Source organism: Hippopotamus amphibius, chromosome 1 (genome assembly GCF_030028045.1).
Source record: "Hippopotamus amphibius kiboko isolate mHipAmp2 chromosome 1, mHipAmp2.hap2, whole genome shotgun sequence".
Lineage (NCBI taxonomy): Eukaryota > Metazoa > Chordata > Mammalia > Artiodactyla > Hippopotamidae > Hippopotamus > Hippopotamus amphibius.
The window spans coordinates 13,174,628-13,196,465 of record NC_080186.1 but is presented as its reverse complement, the minus strand read 5'-3'; the positions used below and the strand labels follow the sequence as shown (position 1 = coordinate 13,196,465).

General features: G+C 55.2%; 1 protein-coding gene across 12 annotated transcripts in view; it reads right to left on the bottom strand.

Moving 5' to 3' along the window:
* Nucleotides 1–21,838, bottom strand: part of ARHGEF10L (Rho guanine nucleotide exchange factor 10 like) — a 159,885-nt gene that overhangs the window by 3,351 nt on the left and 134,696 nt on the right. For all 12 annotated transcript variants that reach the window (XM_057697827.1, XM_057697814.1, XM_057697820.1 and 9 more), the window contains one exon: nucleotides 6,926–7,100. In XM_057697827.1, the coding sequence (XP_057553810.1) occupies nucleotides 6,926–7,100 (175 nt within the window). The remainder of the gene's footprint in view (nucleotides 1–6,925; nucleotides 7,101–21,838) is intronic.

Sequence of the window (21,838 nt, the reverse complement as noted above, 5' to 3'; positions counted from 1 at the left end):
ATCACATAACCCAGCAGCTGGCATGCGGCGCGCACAGGTAGGGACCGGGCCCGCCGTCCTCGCTGCTGTTCTGTTGCTAACAATTCCGGTCAACGAGAAGGGGCGTGAGGGAGGGGCTGGCAGCCCACTCCAGCCCCTCCAGAGGGCTGTCTCGCTTCTGGCCTGAATTCTTCTGTCTGCCGACAGGCTTATCCTCTCCCCAAATTCAAAGTCATGTCATGACACGTGAAGTGATGCTTAGAACAGGGGTTCTCAAGCTGGGCATGCATCGGCACCACCAGAAGGGCTGACAAATGAGGGGCCAACCCCAGAGGTGAGCCCCAAAACTGTATTTCCAGCAAGTTCCCAGGTGACACCAATGCTGCTAGGCCCAGGGCCGCACTTTGAGAATTACTATTTTGCAGTTTCCAAAGCACTTCGTGTACCTGCCTCAGCCTGGCAAAAACCTTGCAACCGCTGAGAGGTATGCAGGACCCGGATGCTGTGCCCATTTTCCAGACGAGAATGTTAAGGGCTAAAGAGTTCACCAGGCTGGTGAGTGTGGGGGAGGTGGGGCTGGGGGGGCAGAGCTCAGGTCTGCCGCTTATTACAGCCTGATTACTTGACTGTCTCTCTACTCTTGAGCAAATTATCTGTGGTGCATGGGCTTCCTCTGCGGAGCAGAGTCTCAGAGCAGAATGGTGTGGCTCCACGGTCACCCCAGAAGGAGAGTTACTATCTTGGGGTTCACACAGTGCTACCTAACACGCTGTTCTATACCATCACCATTCCCTCGGCACCCCAGAACATCCCCAGGACCTGCTGTGTGCGGGACGCCGCACTCGGTGCTGGAGGCACAGGGGGAACCACACACACAAAGTTCTGCTCCTAAGGAGCAAACATTCTAGAAGTTTCTGCAATAATGAACGTCTTCCCTACTACACTGTCCAATTCGGTAACCATTAGCCACACGTGGCTACTGACACTTGAAATGTGGCTAGTGGGACTGAGGGGCTGAGTATGTAATTTCCTTTCATTTTAATTTTAATGGTAGCTACTGTATGAACGCAGCCCTGAAAGGAGAAAAACAGAAACAAGGAATATAAGCACTGGGCAGAGGATTCATACTGGGGGATGAGGCAGGGAGTGGGTGGGAGGATGCCTGGGTTTTGTGCCTCACTCTGCTTTCTGGGAGGATGCGGAGGCAGGTGTGAAGGGCCAAATCTGATGACAAGGAGGAGGCAGCCATGCCAAGACCCAAGCGAAAGCCCTGGAGGCAGCAGGTGCAAAGGCCCTGTGACGCAAATGAGCTTGCGGGTCTGCAGGGGACTGAACCAGTACAGCTCGGGGGTTGAAGGCACTGCAAGATGACTGGCAGAGGGTCAGAAGAGTGGATGGGGCCAGAGCAAGGCTGAGACTGTTCGTTCCAAGCGTGATGAGGAGCTGCTGCCATGTCAGAGTAGGGGAGTGATGCACCCTGACTTCAGAGGAGCGTTTTAGCTGCAATGTGATGGAAGACTGGGGTGCTGGGGTGCAGGGAGCAAGGAGACCAGTGAGGCAGGGATGGTGGCGTCCAAAACACAGTGATGGCAGGGAAATGGTGAGAAACCAACACGTTCGAGACAGACCTGCTGACAGACTGGAGGGGGAGGGGAGAAGGGAGCGGGATCAACGACAGCTCGGAGGTTTTTTGTCTCGAGCAGCTGGGTGCGTGGCAGTGCTACAGACTGAGACGGGAAAGGAGCAGGCTTGCGGTGGAAGTCCAAGTTCAATGCTGGATGTTGTATGAGATGCACACTAGACACCCAAGTGGAGCTGTCAGCAGGCACTGGGATATACGAGTCTGGCGACGTGACGCAAACTCAACAAGTCATATTCACAGTGTTGATACAATGTGGAAACGCAAACCACAGGGGGAGAAAAGCCAGTTTGTCAGGGGCGATTTCACAAACAGCATCTGGGTGTGTCAGGGAGCTGGGACTCTTCCCCACACCCTCGTCAGTTCAGAGAGTGTAGGCTCCCAACCCTTAGGACAGCCTCATAGGACGGTCCAACAGTGGGTGCTCCCAGCCCTCATGAAATCCGAAAGTGCAAGAGGCTTGGGCTGCGAGCACCCTCGTGTCACCACCTGTCTTCTCTTCTTGGCTCTGCTCCAGGTCTCTAATTCCTCTGTTTCTCTCTTTGCTCATTTACTGTTTGCCTTCCCGAGGACAGCAGCTTTTCTCTGTCTCAGAGTTGATTCCCCAGCTCGTGGCAAAAACCCTGGCTCATGAAACACTCGACACTTGGAAAGGACCTCGCAAGCTCAGATCTAGAGAACAAACTAGTGGTTACCAGTGAGGAGAGGGGAGGGGGGAGGGGCAGGAGAGAGGTAAGGGATGATTACTAGGTACAAACCACTCGATATAAAATAAATATGTGGGCTTCCTAGGTAGCGCAGTGGTCGAGAATCCGCCTGCCAATGCAGGGGACACAGGTTCGATCCCTGCTCCAGGAAGATCCCACATGCCGCGGAGCAACCAAGCCCGTGCGCCACAACTACTGAGCCTGTGCTTTAGAGCCTGTGAGCCACAACTATTGAGCCCATGTGCTGCAACTACCGAAGCCCACGTGCCTAGAGCCCATGCTCTGCAACAAGAAAAGCCACGGCAATGAGGAGCCCGCGCACCACAATGAAGAGTAACACCCACTCACCGCAACTAAAGAAAGCTCACACACAGCAAAAAGGAGACCCAACACAGCCAATAAAATAAATAAATAAATTAATTAAATATATAAATAAAAATAAATAAATAAATAAATAAATATGCTACAGGGATATATTGTACAGCACATGGCATATAGCCAGTATTTCACAGTAACTATAAATGGGGTATAACCTTTAAAACTTGTGAAACACTATGATGTACATCTGAAACTTATACTGTAAATCAACTATACCTCGATAAATATTTTTCAAAAGGGTCTGTGAGTAAATGAGTGAATGCGAGAATGAATGAATGAAAGCAGAGGAGTGAATAAGGGCACAGGCGTTGATGTCACTTTGCGGCTGTGTGAGTCGACAAGCCCCTGTCTCTCATCGTGCAATGCGTATCACACACATCCCTTGCTCAATTTTACAATTATTAGCAATGTTCTATGTGTATGTAATATCTAGGGTGTATATATATAAACATATATATGTATATCTACACACACAGTATAATATATACACACAGTTGAGCACAGCTCTTAGCCCATAATATATAATCAATAAGTGGAGGTTATTAGAACAATGCTTATGATTATTAAAAGGACCTAGACTCTTAAGATCAGCTCCATCAGAGCCAGAAACCCACAAAAATAATAAAAGCCAAGAGAGGGAGCAGTGGCCAGTTTTTCATCTCACGTGCCTCCCCTCCTTTTCCAGGGCCCCTGGGGCCTTGGGACCCAGCAGGAGACCATTTCCTGATGCCCCTGCCTCCCCTCGGCCCCCACCGGACAGCAGAAACCCAGCAAATGAAAGGCAAGCAACAAGAAACCCAAAGAGATGCCGGAGCGGAGAAATGACTTCATCTGCAGACCTCATTCCGGGGCCCTTCCTCCTCCCACGCTGCCTCGAGGAAAAGAGCAAGGCACTTCACAAACAGTCCGAAAGGAAAGAAAAAAAAAAAAGTCTAATGGTGGATAAATATTTTATCACAGAGACTTAATGCAGCAGTGTTCAACTCACCCAAGCCATCTATCTGGAGATATACAACTTTAAAAAGCTCAGGCTTTCGGAGAGCATTTTATTAATGACCTGTCTAGTTAAGAGGAAGAGGGAGTTTAAGTTCAAAAATGCATTAATACCAGTCGGGGACGCGAGTGGAGGGAAGGGGTCGGGGGAAGGAAGCGTGATGAATTTTTAACACGCCCTTAAAAAAATCCACACTTAGAGGAGGAACAAATTTATTAGCAATCACACAATTATTTCATTTGGTGGTGTGGGGAAGAAAAAATACCTAAAAGCCTTTTAAAAATATCTCTAATAAAGACTTTAAGAATCCTGCTCTGTTCTTCCGCCAGGGCACAGTGTGGGTGGATCCGAAGTACCCCTCCACCCGGGGCTGGCTCCTCTTGGGCTCTGGGTGTCCGGTCAGCAGGGCCCCAGGCTCCCCACTGTTAGGAAAGGCCAGGCCTGGGGGAAGGAGGCCCAGGGCAGTAACTCCTGGGGACCTTTGGGAAGCCCTGAACCCAGGAACCTCAGCCTCCGCTCCTACATTTGCGTGTCCAGGGAGGTCGGGCAAACAGAGAGGCGGCGTCTGTCCGTGCTGATGTGCGGGGAGGGGCCCTGACTGGAGTGTAGGGGGTGCTGCTCGGCCGACGGGGACCCGTGCAATGAGGGGCAGGGACAGTGGTGAAGATAATGATGGTGGACGACACCATCACGCCCTGGAGCTGGGGACCATGGGGCGCTGTCCTCACCGTCTCAGGTAAGGCCCACACCTGCCCTGAGAGGTGGGGATGGAGGATGGGAGAGGCTCCCCACTTGCTCCCGGTCCACAGAGCCGGAAGGTGGCAGAGCCAGGATTCCAGCAGGGCCTGTCTGATCTGGGCTCTGTTCTGCCCTATGCACTCCGACTCAGATCTCTGGCCCTTGCTGTACAGATGGGGAAACGGAGGCCCGGGAAGGCGGGAGGCTGCCCGGTTAGTTTGTGAGAGAGCTCTGATTCGGGTCCTGGCTCTTGGCCCTCAGCAGAGTGACTTGAGGCCAGTCATTTAACCTCCGGGGCCTCTGGTTACCTGCTCTGAAATCACCCTCACAATAACCAACGCCCTTTCTTCTTTAAGGGTAACTGCAAAGAACAAGTCACTCAGTGGATGTGAAAATGCCTTTTAAACCCACAGTGAGGTCGGAGTTGTGCGGTGGGAGCTGCTGGCGTTCTACCTGCAGCGGGTCTGTCCACAAAGCCTGCCTCTGACCACTTGATAAACTGGATTCGTTCTCTACTCTCTTCCACTCTCACAGATAGACTGAGAAGATGAAAAAGGCCCATAAGGTTATCCATTTTTTCCACTGTTCCACTAACCTGAAATAATTTAGCTATCAGCATAAATGTGGAAATATTCCTGTGATACAGAGAAATTTTTACTGTAGTTAAAATAGATTTACCTTATATAATGGCTAAATACTATGAGATACAATGAAACTGAAGTTACAAAAAAAAGGAAGGGAGGGAGGGAGGAAAGCAGGATGGAGTTAAAAGGACCCATAACATACTTCTCCCAAGCCCCTGCCCCACAACTGGAGCAGGTTAGGAAGGCATTTATCCCCTTCATGGATGCCCCAGGCCTAGGCAAGGCATCTTCCCATACCTGACGCCATTTATCCCAAGCCAGGAACCACTTCCCATCCCACAGAGGGACCAGAGGCTCCAGGAGGCCAAGAAATCTGCTGAGATCCCACAGCAGCCGAGCCGGGACTCCAGCCACTTCTGAAACCGTCTCTTTCCCTGTGATGCCCAGTGGGACTCTGAATTGAGTCCGATCTAATGTGACTCCCTGTCCTGCCTCTGGCCCCCTGTGTGACCATGGACAAGCCACTTTACCCTGCTGAACAAACCTCAGTTTCTGTGTCTGTAAAATGGGGACAGTGAGATCCAATACGTAAAGCCCTTGGGATGTCGCTCACTGCAGGGTTCCTGGCAGGGTGGCAGCTACTGTGTACTATCCCTACTGTTGTTGACCTTGATGTTAGGAACCATCCCCCGCTAGGGCCACCAGTCTAGACTCAAGGACTGGCTGGTGTGACTGGCTGGGAAGAAGCAGGAGCCAGGGTGATCTCTGGGCACGCTGTGTGGAGTTAGGCACCAGGCCTCTGGGGTAAAACCCCCATGGCCTCTGAAGTGCTGGCTAATGTGCCTGCCCTCGGCCCAGCCTCACAAGACAGGGAGATCAGGCCCCCAGCTCAGCACACAGCCACGTCCAGCCTCTGCCACGGCCCATCTGCAGAGTCCCTGTCACAATCAGCTCCAGGCCCTGCCTGCACGCCTGCTCTGTCTCCCTGGCCCTGGGGCCCTTTGGCCCTCCCAGCTGCTGCAGCCAGCCCAGTCTGCTGAGCTTGGACAGGACAGTCTCCGCATCCTCCCAGACCAGCCCCGGGTCAGCCTGTCTGATGGATGCTGGCCAAGCAGGGGGCCAGGCAAACAGAGGCCTGCTGGCCCTGAGGGCTGCCCTAAGGCCACCTGCGGGTAAGGGCTGAGCCCTCGGCATGCGTCTGCCCTGGCTCCCAGCACAGCCCGCAGGGATCTGGGCAGCGACTGGGGCAGCAGACGGTAAGGGAGATGCCTGGAGCCAGCTCCACGGAGGCCGATACTGGGTGGGGGCAGGGTGCTAGGTGAGCTCAGATCTTAATCCTCTCCATGGGTCTCACAAACAGCTCTGCAGGAGGAAGCATGGACCCCAAGCGGGGTCCAAGGTCTTCGCTCTCCCCTTGCCCCAAACCCTGATGGCAAACTGAGAAGGACAATTGCCTTTCTTTAAAAACCTCTAAGGAAAGAGACCCTTCATTGGGCTTCTCTCTTTTCCTTTGCCTTATTCTGAAGGTGATTTGAGGCAGAATTGGGTTTTTGGTCAACCTGAGGAGGGGCAGGTACAGATGGGCCTGGTTTCCTGCCCAGCATGGCTTTTTAGAGGCCGCCTGACTTGGGGGAGTCCCCTGAGCTCGAAGTCTGACTTCCCAGGAGCCGCGGCCTGCTGTGCTGCGGCGACAGCCAGAAGGGCTTTGGAAGGACAGGCCTGGGTTCAAATCCTGAGCCCGCTGCTCCCGCTCTGGGAGGCCCAGTTTCAAGGCTGATCGAAGGCTGCCTCGAGGGTTAGTGAGATGGGCTGGCCCGGCCACGGAAGCTGCTTGCCAAATGTCCGCTCCCTCCTTCCCTCCACAGCCCCGGGACAGCAGGGCACGACCCCCCAGCAGAAGCCTCACCTGGCAGCAGGAAGGTGGTCCTGGTGGCGATGTTAATCTCCTGCAGATGCTCCAGTGTTTCGGTGTGGAACAGGCGGATGGAGGAGCCGGAGGAGAAGGCCATCCAGACGCCACTGCCCGCCTTCACCATGTGCGTCACGCTCACGGCCTCGTCCTGGTGTGCCTCGAAGCTTTGCTGCGGCACAGACGGAGGGCTGTCAGTGCTGGCAGGGCCACCAGCCGAGCCTCTGGGGGCCGAGCTAACCCAATACTTCTAACATGGCCCATCTCAAGCTACCCACGTGACAGCACTGAATGAGGAGCAGAGAAAGAAGCACACACCAGGCTCTACCATGACACTGACAGACAGGGCTGAACGTCCACAGAAGGGGAAGCAGCAGCTTATGTATATTACCTAAAGGTACGAAGGCACCAACAGAACAGAACTATCGGGGAAGGGAGGTGAGTGGTGTGAGCCAGAACCTCGTCTTTACTGCAGGGAGGCAAGACATAATGCCCCAAAATTGATAAACCCAGAAACAGTGCAGCAGACAATTAAGAGTCATCTGGAAAGTGCCCAGTGGATTAAAAACAGACCAGGTGAAAGTATTTTCTCCCAGGAAGCAGGACTGGAGACGGGGGGAGTGAGAAGGGCCTTTCCAGATAAACCATTCCATGCTATTTGATTTTTTTTATAGGTATATATGAAATTTTGATATTTAAAACAAACAAACAAACAAAACCTCTTATGAAGCGAGGAGATAAAACATCAGGCTTCCTGTTCACTGCAGGAGAAAGTCCAAGCTCCTTAGCTTGGCGTGCGAGGCCCCAGCTCTACCCTAACACCCACCTTTTCTGGCAGGCTCCCTACACTGCAGACCTGAAGCATGCTCAGGACGCACTATGCAGCCACATCTCTGCTCTCGCGATGGCCTGTCTGTGACATGCATCACCCACTGCCCTCCTAGGAACAGCTTTTCAACATCTTCAGCCATGAAGCCCACCCCAGCCGTCCTTGCACCAGCCAGTTCCTCCTGCCTGCCACATTCCAGCCTGGCGACATCTACCCCACTCTGGCCCTGCTCAGCTGCCTCCCACAACAGTCCATGAACTCCAAGGACAGGCACTGAGCCTCAGGCCCTTCAACGTGCCCAGCAGAGGACCCAGCGCACAGTTAAGTTTAGTCAATGGACGGATGTTTGAATTCCGGCTACGACCACACTGAGCTGTTACTCAAACATCGACAACCTCAGCACACCAGACTAGACAGATGCCCCAGCACTGGGGACAGTCAGGTAACTCTGGTGTATCCACCCGGCGGACTATCCTACATCTTTTCAATATCATGTTTACAGAGCGTGTGATGAACATAGAAAAAAGTGAGTGTTAGAGCAGTAAATGCAAAAAGAAACAAAAACAAAAGGCCACGTACAAGATTGGGGGAAGCGGAGGGGCAGGAGAGGTGAAACCTGCGCAGTGAGAATTGTTCCAGGGCAGTACCTGCTGATTTTCCTCCTTTCCAGGCTTCTGTTTCTTCCTTTTTTTTTTTTCTTTTCTATTTAAAGAGCAGATCTTGGGTGGAAGCCCATGACTGCAGGAGATGTTGGCCAGAACATGGATGTGGAGTCAGACCTGCTGTTAAATCTCATCTCCTCAATAACTTCCCAGGTCTGGGCCTCAGTCTCCCCATTTGTAGGTGAAGGCTGTCATGAGGGTTATAGGGACCTGGGTGAGGGAGAACTTAGCACAAACCCGGTTCCTAATATGGCCTCGTCCGTCCAACAGATCCTGAGCCCCTAGGATATGCCTGGCGTGGGTCTAGGTGCTGGGAATATGGAGATGAACAAGATAAACAAGGGGCCCACACAGGTAAAACAAATAAAGATTACTCCCGACAGTGACAACCATTGAGCAGAAAAAATACTGGGAGCCATTAAGATTGGGTGGCCAGGGAGAGTCTCTCTAGCATTTGCCAGAGACAATAAAAATGTGAAGGACTCGGCTTTGGGGTACGGGGTGGGGGAGGGGAGAGCACTGCAGGCAAAGGGCGCAGCAAGTGCAAAAGCCCTGGGGCAGGGATGAACTTGCTATGTTTGAGACACAGAAAGGTGGTCAGTGTTGGGGAGCACGGTGGCAAGACAGAGGTGGGAGAGGTTGTCAGGGGCCAGATCACACCAGGCAGCCCTGAAGGCCACGGTGAAGAGTTTAGATTGTATCTAAGTGAGGGAGGGGGAGGAGTCTGGTAAGCTGACATGTTCAGCTTTGCCTTTGAAAGCAGTTCAGTTCGAGAGCTGTGTGGCAGCAGGCTGGAATTCTGGGCCTCGTGTGGGCTTAGCAAGTGAGAAGTGGCAGTAAAGGGACTCAGTGTCTTCCGCCGCAGTCACACCAGCCCCGGCTCAGCCCCACCTCCATTCCGGTTCAAATCATCAGGGATTTCCCACCAAGATAAAGAAGCTGGGGGAGGGGGGGTCTCCACGGGGAGCCAATGGGGAGAGAAGCCAATGTACTCCGTGCTCATTCCCGATCAGAACATGGGGCCCCGGAGGGCGAGACTGTGAGATGGCCGATGAAATGGCTTTTTCTGAGCCCATCTCTGATGGCTGAGCTCTGCGGCCCAGGTGGGGTGGCCTCACACGGGCTGGGGGGACGGGAGAGTCGAGGGTCCCAGAGGAGGCGCGCCAGGCTGCTCTCGGGGGGGGGCAGGATCCTGACTGGGGGACACGGCGAGGCGAAGCTGCAGCTCCCTGAGGCAAGAGTGCATCCTCTCCATCAAAGTGAGGACTCTGGGAGGGGTGAGGAGGGGGTCTCATATCAGGCTGGGCACACTCAGAGGGCGGGGAGCTATTTCCTCCCTCAGACCGGAGGCTCAGACTAGGGCCTCCCGGGGCCGTCCTTTCTCAGCACCCTTCCCCTGCCCCAGGCAAGGCCCGGGTGCTAGAGGCTCAGCCAAGGAGCCCCGGGATGTGGGGGGAGGCTCGGTCCCCTCACAGCCTCCACAAAGCCGGGCTCAGCCCACGCAGTGCAGGGCGAGGGGGGGAATGTCCACATCTCTGGCCTCTCGCTCTGCACTCTGCTGCCCACAGCCCCGGCAGGGCTGGCCTGCAGCTCCTTTCTCATAAGGAGCTCTCCTTCAAGGAAAGAAACCCTTGGTGGCGGGGTGGAGGGGGGCGCGGTTGGGGCAGGGGTATCTTCCTGCACCCGCCTGCACTCTGCTTTCCTGAAAGCCCAGACCCAGGCAGAGCACGTGTAGCCCCCTGCCCCAGGGGCCTTGCGGGGAGAGTCTAGCCCAGGAACCACCAACCCCCATCACAGATGAGACCCTGAGACCGGATCCGCAGTCCTGCAGTGCCCGCCGTCAACAAGCAGATGGTTGAACGGACGGGGAAGCAGGATGGAAGGGGCACCCAGCGTGCTTTGTCTGCAGACTTTTCCAAAACCCGGCATGCACATACTGGCACACAAATGCACAAACACACAGACACCAACAGGAAGGTGTGCGTGTGCTCACACGCGTACTGTGAGACTCCTGCCCGGCTCCCAAAGGATGGTCAGAAGCATTTCCTGCCTCCAAAAAAGCCAAACCGCACTGCTACCGAGAGACCCAGGCCCGTGAAAAGCTGTACCTGAATGTGCAGCCAGTCAGCCCTGCGCACTGCTGTCAGAGTCTAATTAAAAGAGAAGTCAGCAGTGGAAATCCAGGCTCATTTCTCCAGAGGCATAACAAGTCTGTCTCCAGGCCCAAAGGGCTTTGCCTGAGGCCTATGCAAACCTGCCAAGTCCAATGGTATGGCGGGCAGGGGCGAGGGCAGGGATGGGGATGACCAACGGCAGCTCTAGCCCCCGCCCCTCATTCCTCAGTTATCCCTGGGCTGCCCAGGACCCCTACCCATGCCAGGAGCCTGCTGGTGGAAGCCGGGTCTGGGGCACCCTGGCTGGGCCTCCTGGGCACGCAGGGCAGGGGTAGGTGGCACCCTGGCATCGTGGGTCCCCTGGGGGGCTGGGGGGGTGAGTGCAGCACTCCTGATGGGAGCAGGCGGCAGTGAGGTCCAGCCCTTGCTGCCACTGGGCTTGGAACTGACAAGTATGCGTGTCATTTTGTTTTCCAAACATGGGATGCTGGCTTGTCCAGAGCCAGGGAGGCTATCAGCTCATCAAGGTCTCCTCTCTTCCCAACCAGGGCCGGGCGAAACACGACCCACCTGACACTCCAATTCCAGGCCATGGCTCCCCATCCTCACTTCTGAACTCCTCCTCTAATCCCTGGCCAGCCTGGGGGGCCCAGGAGTGGGGGGACTACCTTACCATCTAAGAGGCCTCTACCCCCTGTCCCTGAAGAAGGCCCCCTGCCCACCTGCACAAGCCACCCAGTTCTGCTCCTCCTCTGGGCCCTTCAAGGTCAGGTACTTCCTGCCCACTCGGCCCCTACGGTCCAGGCACGGCTGTTTCCTGGCTGCTTACCCTGCACTATTAGGATGGAACTGCTCTGTCAGGATGATATTCTGGACCAGAGGTCTCCACACAATGGCCCTCGGGCTACACCAGCCTACCGCCTGTTTTGGTGAATCTAGTTTTACTGGAACATGGTCACACCCACATAAAAAAGAATCCACGCAAGTCAGTTGGGAACTCAGCACTCTGACTACACAACCTTGGTCCCTGTTTCAGGACAAAAAGATCCACAAAGAAATCCTGAACTTTACTTAGCAGGCTTGGTGGTGGTGACGGAATAGGCACAGTGATGCTGAAACTACACGGTGTGACTGAAGTACGCTGATGTTACTATTGGGAACCAAGGTAAACAGCAAGAGTCAAGCGTAGAGTGAGAGAAGGTCAGGGTAGAGCTCTATGACCTTGGATTTGAATTAGAGGTATCAGTATGCACTTAAGATTTTTTTCCTGGCCCTGTCCACTGGAAGTGTCTGGAAGCAATGACACCCCAGCAGCAGTGAGCACAACACTTCTTGATTTCTAAACACCATTCCCCACGAAAGCGAACCAGCCAGGCACCCTGGAGAAATGGCTGATTAGGGCAGGGGAAGTACCCGATGAGACTAGAGCTTCTCCAGAGGCAGACAAGCAAGGAAGTGCTCAAAGAATGACGGGGAAGTGTCCACAGGACCCAGCACAAACGGGCTCCTGGTGGCCAAATCTGAGAGAATTTGAGTATCAAAAATAATAACAATGGTCCTGGATGACAGCACACTGGATTTTAAAAATAATCTATGAATTTGTGGTGGTAGTAAAGTGGGGGGGGGGGAGGATTAAGTGGGGGTGAAGGATGCTCCTCTTTAAGTAAAGTTTGTAGTAAAAATTCACTGAGGAGCAGGGGATCCTCCCATTCTCCAAGAATCACCCGCAGTAATTACAAAGGGAAACTGGTTACCTTTACGATGGGGAGAACTGGCAGACCCCACCTTAACCAAGTGATCAAGGATGGGACCAGCCTGCATTTCCTGTCTCACCAGTGATGTGACGGGAAGGCACGGCTTCCCTATGCAGACTCTGGCCAAGCACGCCAATCTCATCAGGGGGAAGCAATGGGGCAATTCTAGCTGGTGGGACCTTTGCAAGATATTGGCTTGGACTTCTCAAAAAAGTCAATATCATGGAGACAAAAACAAACAAACAAAAAAACAGGAGAGGAATTATTCTAGATTAAAAGCAGCCAAAAGAAACAGGACCACCAAATGCAATATGTGATCCCAGCTGGATGCCATAGGTGGCGAGGGGGAATAGCTATATTTGGGGGACAATCAGGAAAATGGGCCTATGGTCGGTGGATTGACATTAAATTCCTGGACACAGTAATGCTATTGAAGTTATGTAAGAGAGCCCGGCTGAAGTATTTAGGTATGAAGGTAATGATGTCTGCAACTAGCTTTCAAGTGATGTAGCCCCAAAGGTGTGTGTGTATAACATGGGAAGAAAATTATGGTAAAATGTTAACAGTTGGTTTACTAGGTGAATAAAATTTGTGTGTCCATTGTACTATTCTTTCAACCTCCTGTAGTTTGAGATATTTTAAATTAAAAAGTTGGACGGGAGGGGAGTGAAGTTATTAAAAAAAAAAAAAAAAAAAGGCTGGCAGCTGGAGGGGAGGGCCCAGGCCTGACTCCCGGCTCCTAGCTCCCCTCTGGTGGGGTAACTGGGTCTCCTCTCTCATCTATCAATGGAAATAGAAGCAGACCCTGCCCTACAGGGTGCTGGGCAGTTCATGGACAGGGCTGGCACGCCGTGAGTGCCCCACGCACGCAGCTGCAGGCAGGAACAGCCCAGGGAGGCGGGGACCAAGCCGATGTCCTGCAGCCACCCGCGGAGCCCCGTCCCCTTCGCCCTCTCCCGGCAGCCGCACGGCAGCCCTGCTGCAGACAGCTGCTCAGAGGGTTTCAGGGGAGCGATCCCGCCCCAAATAGCGCTGACACAGCCCAACCTCAGTCCTACAATATTTATATGCCTCCAGGTGATGCTTCTGTGCCTGGTTTCCATAAATTCCCAGGGTGAGCAGCTCAGCATTCAAAGTCACTAGAGCTGAGATGATGCCAAGGAGCCAGGAAGGGATGCTGGGGCCTTTGGGGGCTGGGAGCTGCCAAGGAAATGGCAGGAGGCTGGCAGAGCTACTGCTCGCCGGGCACCTACTGTGTGCCAGGCCTTGCCCACACCATGCCTGGTATTGTGTCTTCCCAGAGGCCTTCATGAAAGAAGAGGAAAAGAGCCCAGAGGGAGACATGATGAGCCAGGCGACCCGCCGGGCAGGGGCAGAGTGGCAACATGGATCTGACCTGCGGACTCCAAGCTCCGGGCTCGTCCCCGACACCCTCATGCCATGTGCCCCAACAGGGTGTGGGAGTGAAGGGGCTCTTGCCTCCCCCTCCCTGCCTGGTCACCATGACGAGCTGGCCTGGGAGGCCCGGTCAAGGGCCCAGAGACCGCCCACGGAGCACTCGCCAGCACCTCACCAACTCTGACTCCACTTGGTACCCCCATAACTGGGATGAGGGCACCACCCTTCCATCCTCACCTAACAGGCAAGGTGCCGAAGCTTTGAGAAAGCGGCATGGGGTCACTCAGCCAGCCAGGGGACGGGCCGGGGATTCAGACCCAGAGATCACACTCTGAGCTGCTGCACCGGGCGGGCAGAGGCGGTCTCTTAAAGACAGTTAGGACACAACTCTCTCCCCTTATCTATCTTATTCTTACCAACATTTCACAGCTTAGGAAAAATCTGAGAGGCTGAGTGCCATTCACTCCAAGTCACAGTGCTCGCAAAACAGGGGGAAAGCCAGGATTTCAACTTAGGGTGATCCACTCGTCCCTGTTTGCCCAGAGAGACCCCAGTTGTAGCACTGGAAGTCCAACTCCTTGTCTGGGCAAAATGGGACAGATGGTCACCCTATCGGGACTCCAAAGCCTCACCTGGTCTCTGAGCCATGGACGGACAACTTTCTGGAGGCTTCATCCAAAGCTTAACACTCTGCGTTCAGTATCTGACCTGGTCATATATGTATACGTATAGCTGATTCACTTCGCTGTACAGCAGAAACTAACGCAACATTGTAAAGCAACTATACTCCAATAAAAATTAATTAAAAAAAAAAAAAAAGAATCTGACCTGGTCAAGGCCAAGGGATCGTGTGCCAGGGGGAGGCTTAAGACATGGCATCCACCTCTACATCTTCTATCTCTGGGTCTCAGCTTACTCCTCCGTAAAGTAGGGGTGAGGCCACTCCTGTCTAGCAAGAGACTTCATCGGGTGCTGGGCTACCTTGACTGAGGGCCACCCCAGGAACCCAGAAGGGACTGAGGGACGGACATCTCTGCCCCAAGACTGATAGCCGGTCCCAAACTTGTCTTTAACAACCCATTTTGGAATTGATTGTGCAAAATTTGGTGTGTTTGGTGCATTTTTCTAGAAAGATGATCAATAGTTTTTGCCAACATCTCAAAAGAGTCTGTAAACCACTCTTGCCGCCCTCACAAAGTTAAAAATTCCTGCACTAAACCTTCTTTATCGCTAAGCACGTAAGGAAGCACAGACCCCCCTCTTGCCACCCCAACCAAACCCAAAGCAAGGGTCACAAAAAGCGCCACTGCAGGGAGGGCTGTCCTGCGGTGGCCATGCCAACATCCTGTCTTTATGAACAAAACTAAACTTCAATATCCTGTAATAAACTACCATGGAAAAGAAAAAAAGAAAAACTAAACCAAACTGAAATCCACCTGTGGATGTGGCTAAAAAGCATCTCAGTGTGTGTGCTACAGATATTCTCCTCATTACTCCTATTTAATTTCTCTTTGTTCTCTTCAGTTACACAAGCCAGCAGGCACAGAGCAGGCAGCGGAGGAGGCAGTCAGGCCGCCGGCCACCTGGGGCCACCGAGCACCTGGGCTGTGACTCTGCTCCGGCCCTGCCCTGTACTAGCAGGTGCCGGGCTGTGCCGCGGGGTCTGCCTGGTGCCTGTCCCTCCCCAGCACCGCCGGGACCCCGGCAAAGACCGAGCAGAAAGGCCGAGGACGCGCGGCTGGGCACCTGCGCCCATCTCAGCTGCGTTCACCGCAGCTCAGCTCAACTCACGGAGCCCCTGCCACCGCTGGGAGCCTCCGGTCAGACGAGGCAACCGAGACTCAGAGCGGGAGTGACCTGTCCTGGAAGTAGTGGGGCCGAGCTCGGCCGCCTGGCTGACCTTCGGTGTGACATCACTGTGGCCTGAGGTCATCTCATCACCGTCTCCTGATTTTGAGAGGTACGGAGCCCATGGGCTCAGGACTGGACCACCTGGGTTCGGGTTCCAGCCCCACCACTTCCTGCCTCGGTTTCCTCAACGTTAAAAGGAGGGTGATGAGGGGACCACTGCACAAAGCTGTAGTAAAGGTTATACAGGTTGCTACTCGCAAAAAGCTTGGGCCAGCCTCTAGGTGAGTCTCGATAAGTGTTGACTCACGGGGGGCGGGGGTCTCTGTCAGCCCATGACCCCCTACCCACACCCACACCAGAGGGGCAGGTCCGTGAGGGTGGGCGTTGCTGCTGGAGCCCAGGGCCTCGCGCAGGGAATGGAGCCCTGGCCAGTGCCCACCCCTGAGCGGGGCGCTGGAAGAGCCAGGGAAGAGGCAGCCTGGGTGGTCAGGCTGAAGCAGGGTCAGGCGTGAGGGAGCTTAGTTCTGGAAAGATCCACCATGGTGGCTCGGCTTTGCTTCCCAACCCCGAGGGGCAAACGGCATTGCATCTGCCAGCCCTGCCAGAGTGAGCGAGCCTGCGTGGTGCAATTCCAGGCCCCCACCCAGCCCCCGGCAGCCCCCACCCATTCACATGGCATCCGCTCAGCACCCGTGGTACCTCCTTAATCCAGAGGGTACGGTGGGACAGATGCCCCTTGGGCCCAGCAGTGGAGGTGGGCGGGCTCAGCCGTGGCATCTTCCCTGCCTTCCCGCTCAGGGTGTGAGTCACAGGCTCTGGGAAGGGCCACGTCTCAGACCAGGCACAGATCCACACCCACGAATCTGCGGAGATGCGGCAGCCACGTGAGAGATCAGGATCATTCGTGACCACGTCAAAGCCAGGACCCGTCCAGAGGGGGCGGGAGCTGGGGAGGGGACCAGGGGATGATGGGGAGAGGGGATTGATTCCAGGCTTGTCCCAGACCCGCAGGTCCCAACAGGGTGCTGTCAACACTCTCAGGCCACAGACAAGGAACTATATGACATGAATGTAATCGACCCATGTCCCTCTGTCACCTGCACGCACCCATGTGCACACACACACACACGTGTTCACGAGCACAGGCACTGGAGTCAGAAGCCCCCTGAGATCTGGGCTCCACCACCTACTGGGGGTCCCTGTGACCCTGATCAGGTCCTGTAATCACCATAGAACAACGGCTAACACCTGCCCCCCGTGCTGACTCCTCACCAGGCAGAACCCTGGGAGTTTTACACACATCACACTGCTTAGTCCTGAGGTAGGGTCTGTAATTATCCCCATTTTACAGGTGGGGAAACTGAGGCAATTGGTGGCGGAGCCAGGGGCCGAAACCAGACAGCCTGGCTCCTGAACCCACAATGACCACCAGCCGAGCCCACTCAGACCACAGCAGGGGCAGCTGGCAGTGTCTCTCGAGGCTCCCACCAGGCAGACCCTCCCCCGGTCCAGCAGCTAGGCTTGCAAAGGCCATCACGTAACTAGCGCAGGCACACTAAGTGCCGGGCACCGGCCGAAACCTCTCCCAGTGCGACCCCTCCCGCTCGCGCTCCCAACCTCCACTGTATCAAGGCCCAGCCCAAGGCCTGGTGTTGCATGGGTCCGTCCATGGCTCTCCGTGTCTCTGCCACATCCCAGGGGATTGGATGGCTGCTCCTACGGTGTCCCCTCCCCTAATCCTGCAGCAGGGCTCAGAGGGGACAGTAAGCACCGGGGGCGGGGGAGACACAGAAGAGCTACTCGGAGGTGGGGACAGACTCTGACAGCCAGAGATGCTGGGGGACAGGGGCTCAGAAGGCAAGGACTGCCCGCCTCCCACCCCCTCCCCCGCCGCCATCGCCTGCCCCTCCCCCATCTCCAGTCCCAGTCTGTTCTCTCTCCAATGCCCCCTCCTATCTGCCTCCCCTCTACCATCTCCCTTTTCTCCTCCATGGTTTCACAGAACCTGTTCCCTGAGCCAACGCTTCAAACTATTTTTTTTTTAACCATGAAATCCTTTCATCAACCTAGATCTTCCAGGACGGGGGCAGGGGGGAGACCAAATATTGGAGACAAGAAAGCCCTGAGATCTTCTTGCTGAGGAGAGAGGGTGCCTGGAGTCCAGCCCCTTAGCCACCCAAGTCCCACAAGACGTCCCTTGAGATATGTCCCCACAACCACCAGACCCCAGAGCAGAGGCAGCAACCACGGCCCTGGGCCACTTCTGACCCCTCGGTGCCCCCCCAGGAAGGGAGTCCCACAGGATCCCCAAACCCACCCCCACGCTCCATCCTTCATAAGCTTCCTGAAAGGAAGTCCTCCTGAACATCTAACCTCAATTCTTCGTGCTGCTAGAAAAAACTTGCGCTGCTTTGGAACTTGTTACTGTTGGAGCCTCCTGGGAAGTCTCCACAACCTTTAGAAAATCGATTTCTCAAGTTTCACCTGCCAACTTTTAATTAAAGAAAAAAAAAAAAAAAACAGGATGGCAACAATAACCATGACACACATTAAAAAAGAATTAAGAGAAAACTGCTGAACTGAGATGACTCCGTGGAGTGTCATGACCCCAGATCCGCAAGCCTGGGTGACCTGAGCCCCGGGGCTCTGGGCCTTGGAGGTTCTCTGGACACCCAGCAACTTGCTGCATCTTTCCGCACTCACGCCAATTTGCATACCATTACCCAAGAATCCCTGCGCCTGGATTTCGCTTTTGCAAATTCCCACCCGTTTCGTGTCATAAATAAGACAGGAGACAGAAAACTAATACAGTCCAGTGATGCATTATTCATGCCGTGCCACACTGTTATGATAGATTTACAACAGCTAATACATGCAAACTAAGTTTGGGCACTAAACGTGAAAATCAAGGGTGGGGAAGGAGGGTGTGTGCAGAGACGGCCAGGGGGAAATCTGGGGGCTGGTGGTGTCCAGGAAACCAGAGAAGTTTCTTCTCTGGCATGCTTAGTGACAAGAAGCATGCGTTCTGGGATCAGAAGCCAGCATGCCGGCACCGGGTGCGGAGGGTGGCGGGGAGCAGTCAGGGCAGACGATGCTAGAACCCCTGCAAGGCGGATTACTGACAGCACACATGTGGGGAAGCACCTTCCGTGCTCAGCGCTGAGCTCTGGAGCTGGTCAAGTGTTCTGCCCGCCCCTGCCACATGCCCCTTGCACACTTAGATCCACCACAGACAGAGCTCACGTCCCTGATGGAAATGCCCTCTGTCTTCATAACCTTTCACTGAGCACCCACTATACATCAGCCTGGTCTCAGCACCAGGAATGTGCTGGGAGCAGTAGGAGCCCACCAGGCATGGTCCTGCCCTACAGGGCCTCGATCTAGTGAATCTGATTATCATCCCCCAAATGTCAACCCGCCGCTGTGGCAAGTGCTGTGGAGAAGGGCCCGGTGCTGGTGCCGCGGCTCCCAGTGCACAGGGAAGAGGGGCCAGACAGGCTTCTCCAGGGTGGGATGCCGGGCCTATTGAGAGAGAGCTGCCCCAATTAACCCTCACAACAGCCTTGCGGGGTGGGTGCCAGGCCCAAGGCCCAAACTGCACATATCCTGCCCTGTGTTCCGGCACTTTCCAGGCAGGGCTGGGGGAGCCTTGGCCCCAAGCCTGTGCTTCTGCAATTGCACCCAGGAGGTTCTAGGAAGAAAGCGTGTTGCCTTGGAAATGCCTCAAGGCTGGCACAGGGGCAAGTCAGAGGTGGGATCTGATCCCTCGTGTGACACAGCTGTCCTACCCGCATCTGTCCCACCTGCCGAGTCCCTCTGCCCGGCGGTGGTGGCCGCTCTCAAGCAGGACTCACCCCTTCTGGCCTCAAGACCCTCTGACCAGCCCTTTCCCCAAATTCCTTCCCTCCTCTTCCAGTGTGGCCTCCCTGGCCTGCTTCCTCCAAGGCATGATTCCTCCCAGGGCACTTCTCCAACTGGCCCCAGAGCCCTGAGCCTCCTCCCGCCCAGAGTTTCAAATATGTAAGGCAGCAGCCAGCCCCGCTTTTGACCTGCCCTACAGAGGAGGGGGTCCTGGCATGCTCCCACCAGCACTGGAGGAGAGGCTGGTGCAGTGCCCGGCCCTGGGATGCACTGGTGAACAGGACAGACCAGGCCCCGTTTTCATCTGTTTATGGCCGGGTGGGTGCAGAGGGACAACAACAGTCCTGGAGACAATTTCAGACAGTGACCAGTGCTCCGATGACAATAAAGCCACTGACTGGGGCAGAGGTGGCGCTGATGGAGCCATCAGGACAGGCCCCACGGAGGAGGTGGCTGCTGAGCCAAGACTTGGGGATGAGAAGGAGCCACCCAAGGGCCATTCTGTGGGCAGTGTTCCTGCTCCAGGAAGGGGAAGAGGAGAGGCAGAGGCCTGGCGGTGGGAAGGAGCGTGGATGCTCAGAGGCCAACAGAGGGGCCAGCAAGGCTGGGGAGCAGAGGTCACGGACCACAAGACGAGGGCCTGCCTCCTAGTAAGCGACCCCATCTGCACAATGGGCCCAGAGGATCCCCACGAGGATCCAATCACATAAAGCACTCTCCCAGCCCAGTCTCATCCCCAGCAGTCCTCCCTGTCACTACAGCCACCCTCCCCTAAGCTGGGGTGATGGAGACCCCAGCCCATGCTGTGTTGGGAGCAGCCTTGACCTGGTGCCCCGACCACAGTGACTCGGCAGAATGCACCCCACAAGCCGCAGGCCTCCTGTCGGCCTGTCCCCAATTCATTTTTTTTTTTAATTAAAATGCAACAGTCATCCCACAGCCGGCTTCCCCTCCAGCGATCAGTTAAAATGAACTCCAGACAGCTGGATTAGACGTTGAAGGTGGCGATCTAGATAATGAACACGGAGGATGCGGTGTTGACACAGGCCCTGGTGAGCTACGTTATTATTTCACAGGCCTCGCTGCTGCCTCCGCCGGGATCAAGGAGTTGAACAAGCAGCTGGTGGGCAAGCATCAAGCCCAGAGACGGACTGCGGCGCCGCTGGCTCTGCGGGGGCAGACTTAGCAAGGTCAGGGGCGGCGGGCAGAGGCCAAGTGGGCCTAATGGAGACGGCAGTTCAGAGGCAACCCCCCCAGGGAGCCGCCCACCCCCATTCCACACAGCACGGTGTGCTCTCTGCCCAAAGCATCCTCCCTGCCTCCTCTCCCGCTCTGTGCATCACAGCCCCGCCCAGCTCAGGGATCCTGACCTCCGAGAACCTCCCCTGTCCCGTCCCCCGCCCCAGGCCTGGAACCCCTCGTGCCTCCCCTAGGTTCCCACTGGGCCTGGGCCTGCCCCCCACAGGGCTGGCACTGACCGTCCTGAGTTTGCTCCCCATACTGGACTCTGAGCTCCTGAAGAGCTAAGAGCTGGTCTCACTCGCGTCCACCCCCCCACCCCCTACATGAAAGGCCTGCAAATCAGGACACCTTCTGTCCATCCACTGAGAGTATTTACTCAGAGCACCTGGTACGTGAGCTACGTGAGCTGGACAGACACAGGGAAATGAACAGGGTGCAATCCTTGGCCCAGAAGATGTGTTGGTGGAAAAAGCAGGCACTTAATAATGCTGCCCGAGAGTCACATACACGACAGGACAGAAACTGCAAAGAACCAATGCAGCTCAAAGAAGACCGAGCCTCTGCCCACCCAGGCAGCCAACACAGGGGTTAAGAGGAGACTCGGGAGTCAGGTGCCTGACTTCAGATCTCAACTCTGCCTCCTTCTGGCTGTGTGACTTTGGTTGAGTCACTTAACCTCCCTGGGACTCTATTTCCTCTCTGTAAAGTGAAATAATAATAGTAACCGTCTCACAGGGTGGTTTGAGGATGAAATGAGCTAATACATGTAAAGCGCTTAACCCCATGCCTGGTCCGCACACTAATCACTCAACATATGTTGGTTATTATTACTTCGTGGGGGTGGGAGAAACCAGGGAACGGTCCTTGGAGTTGACACAATCCCTGGATGAACCCTCTATGTCTTGGCATTTGGGCCAGAGCCAAGCGACCACACCCTCGGCCGACAGGACACTCCCGGGCCCCCTGGCGGGGAGCTGTGGGCATCTCTGAGGAGCTCCAGTCCCCGTGGGGGTCCCCAGCCCTGGCGGAGAGTCTGGCACATCGCTGCTACCAGCCATGTCCCTGCTCCGAGCTGAGGCACACCGCCGCGGTGGGACGTGTGCTGCGCCCTCGGCTTCCCTGCAGGACCACGGCTGCCCCGACAGCAGCCCCGTCCACCGGCCGCTCCTCGGGCCGGCGGGCCACCGAGCCGAGCATGG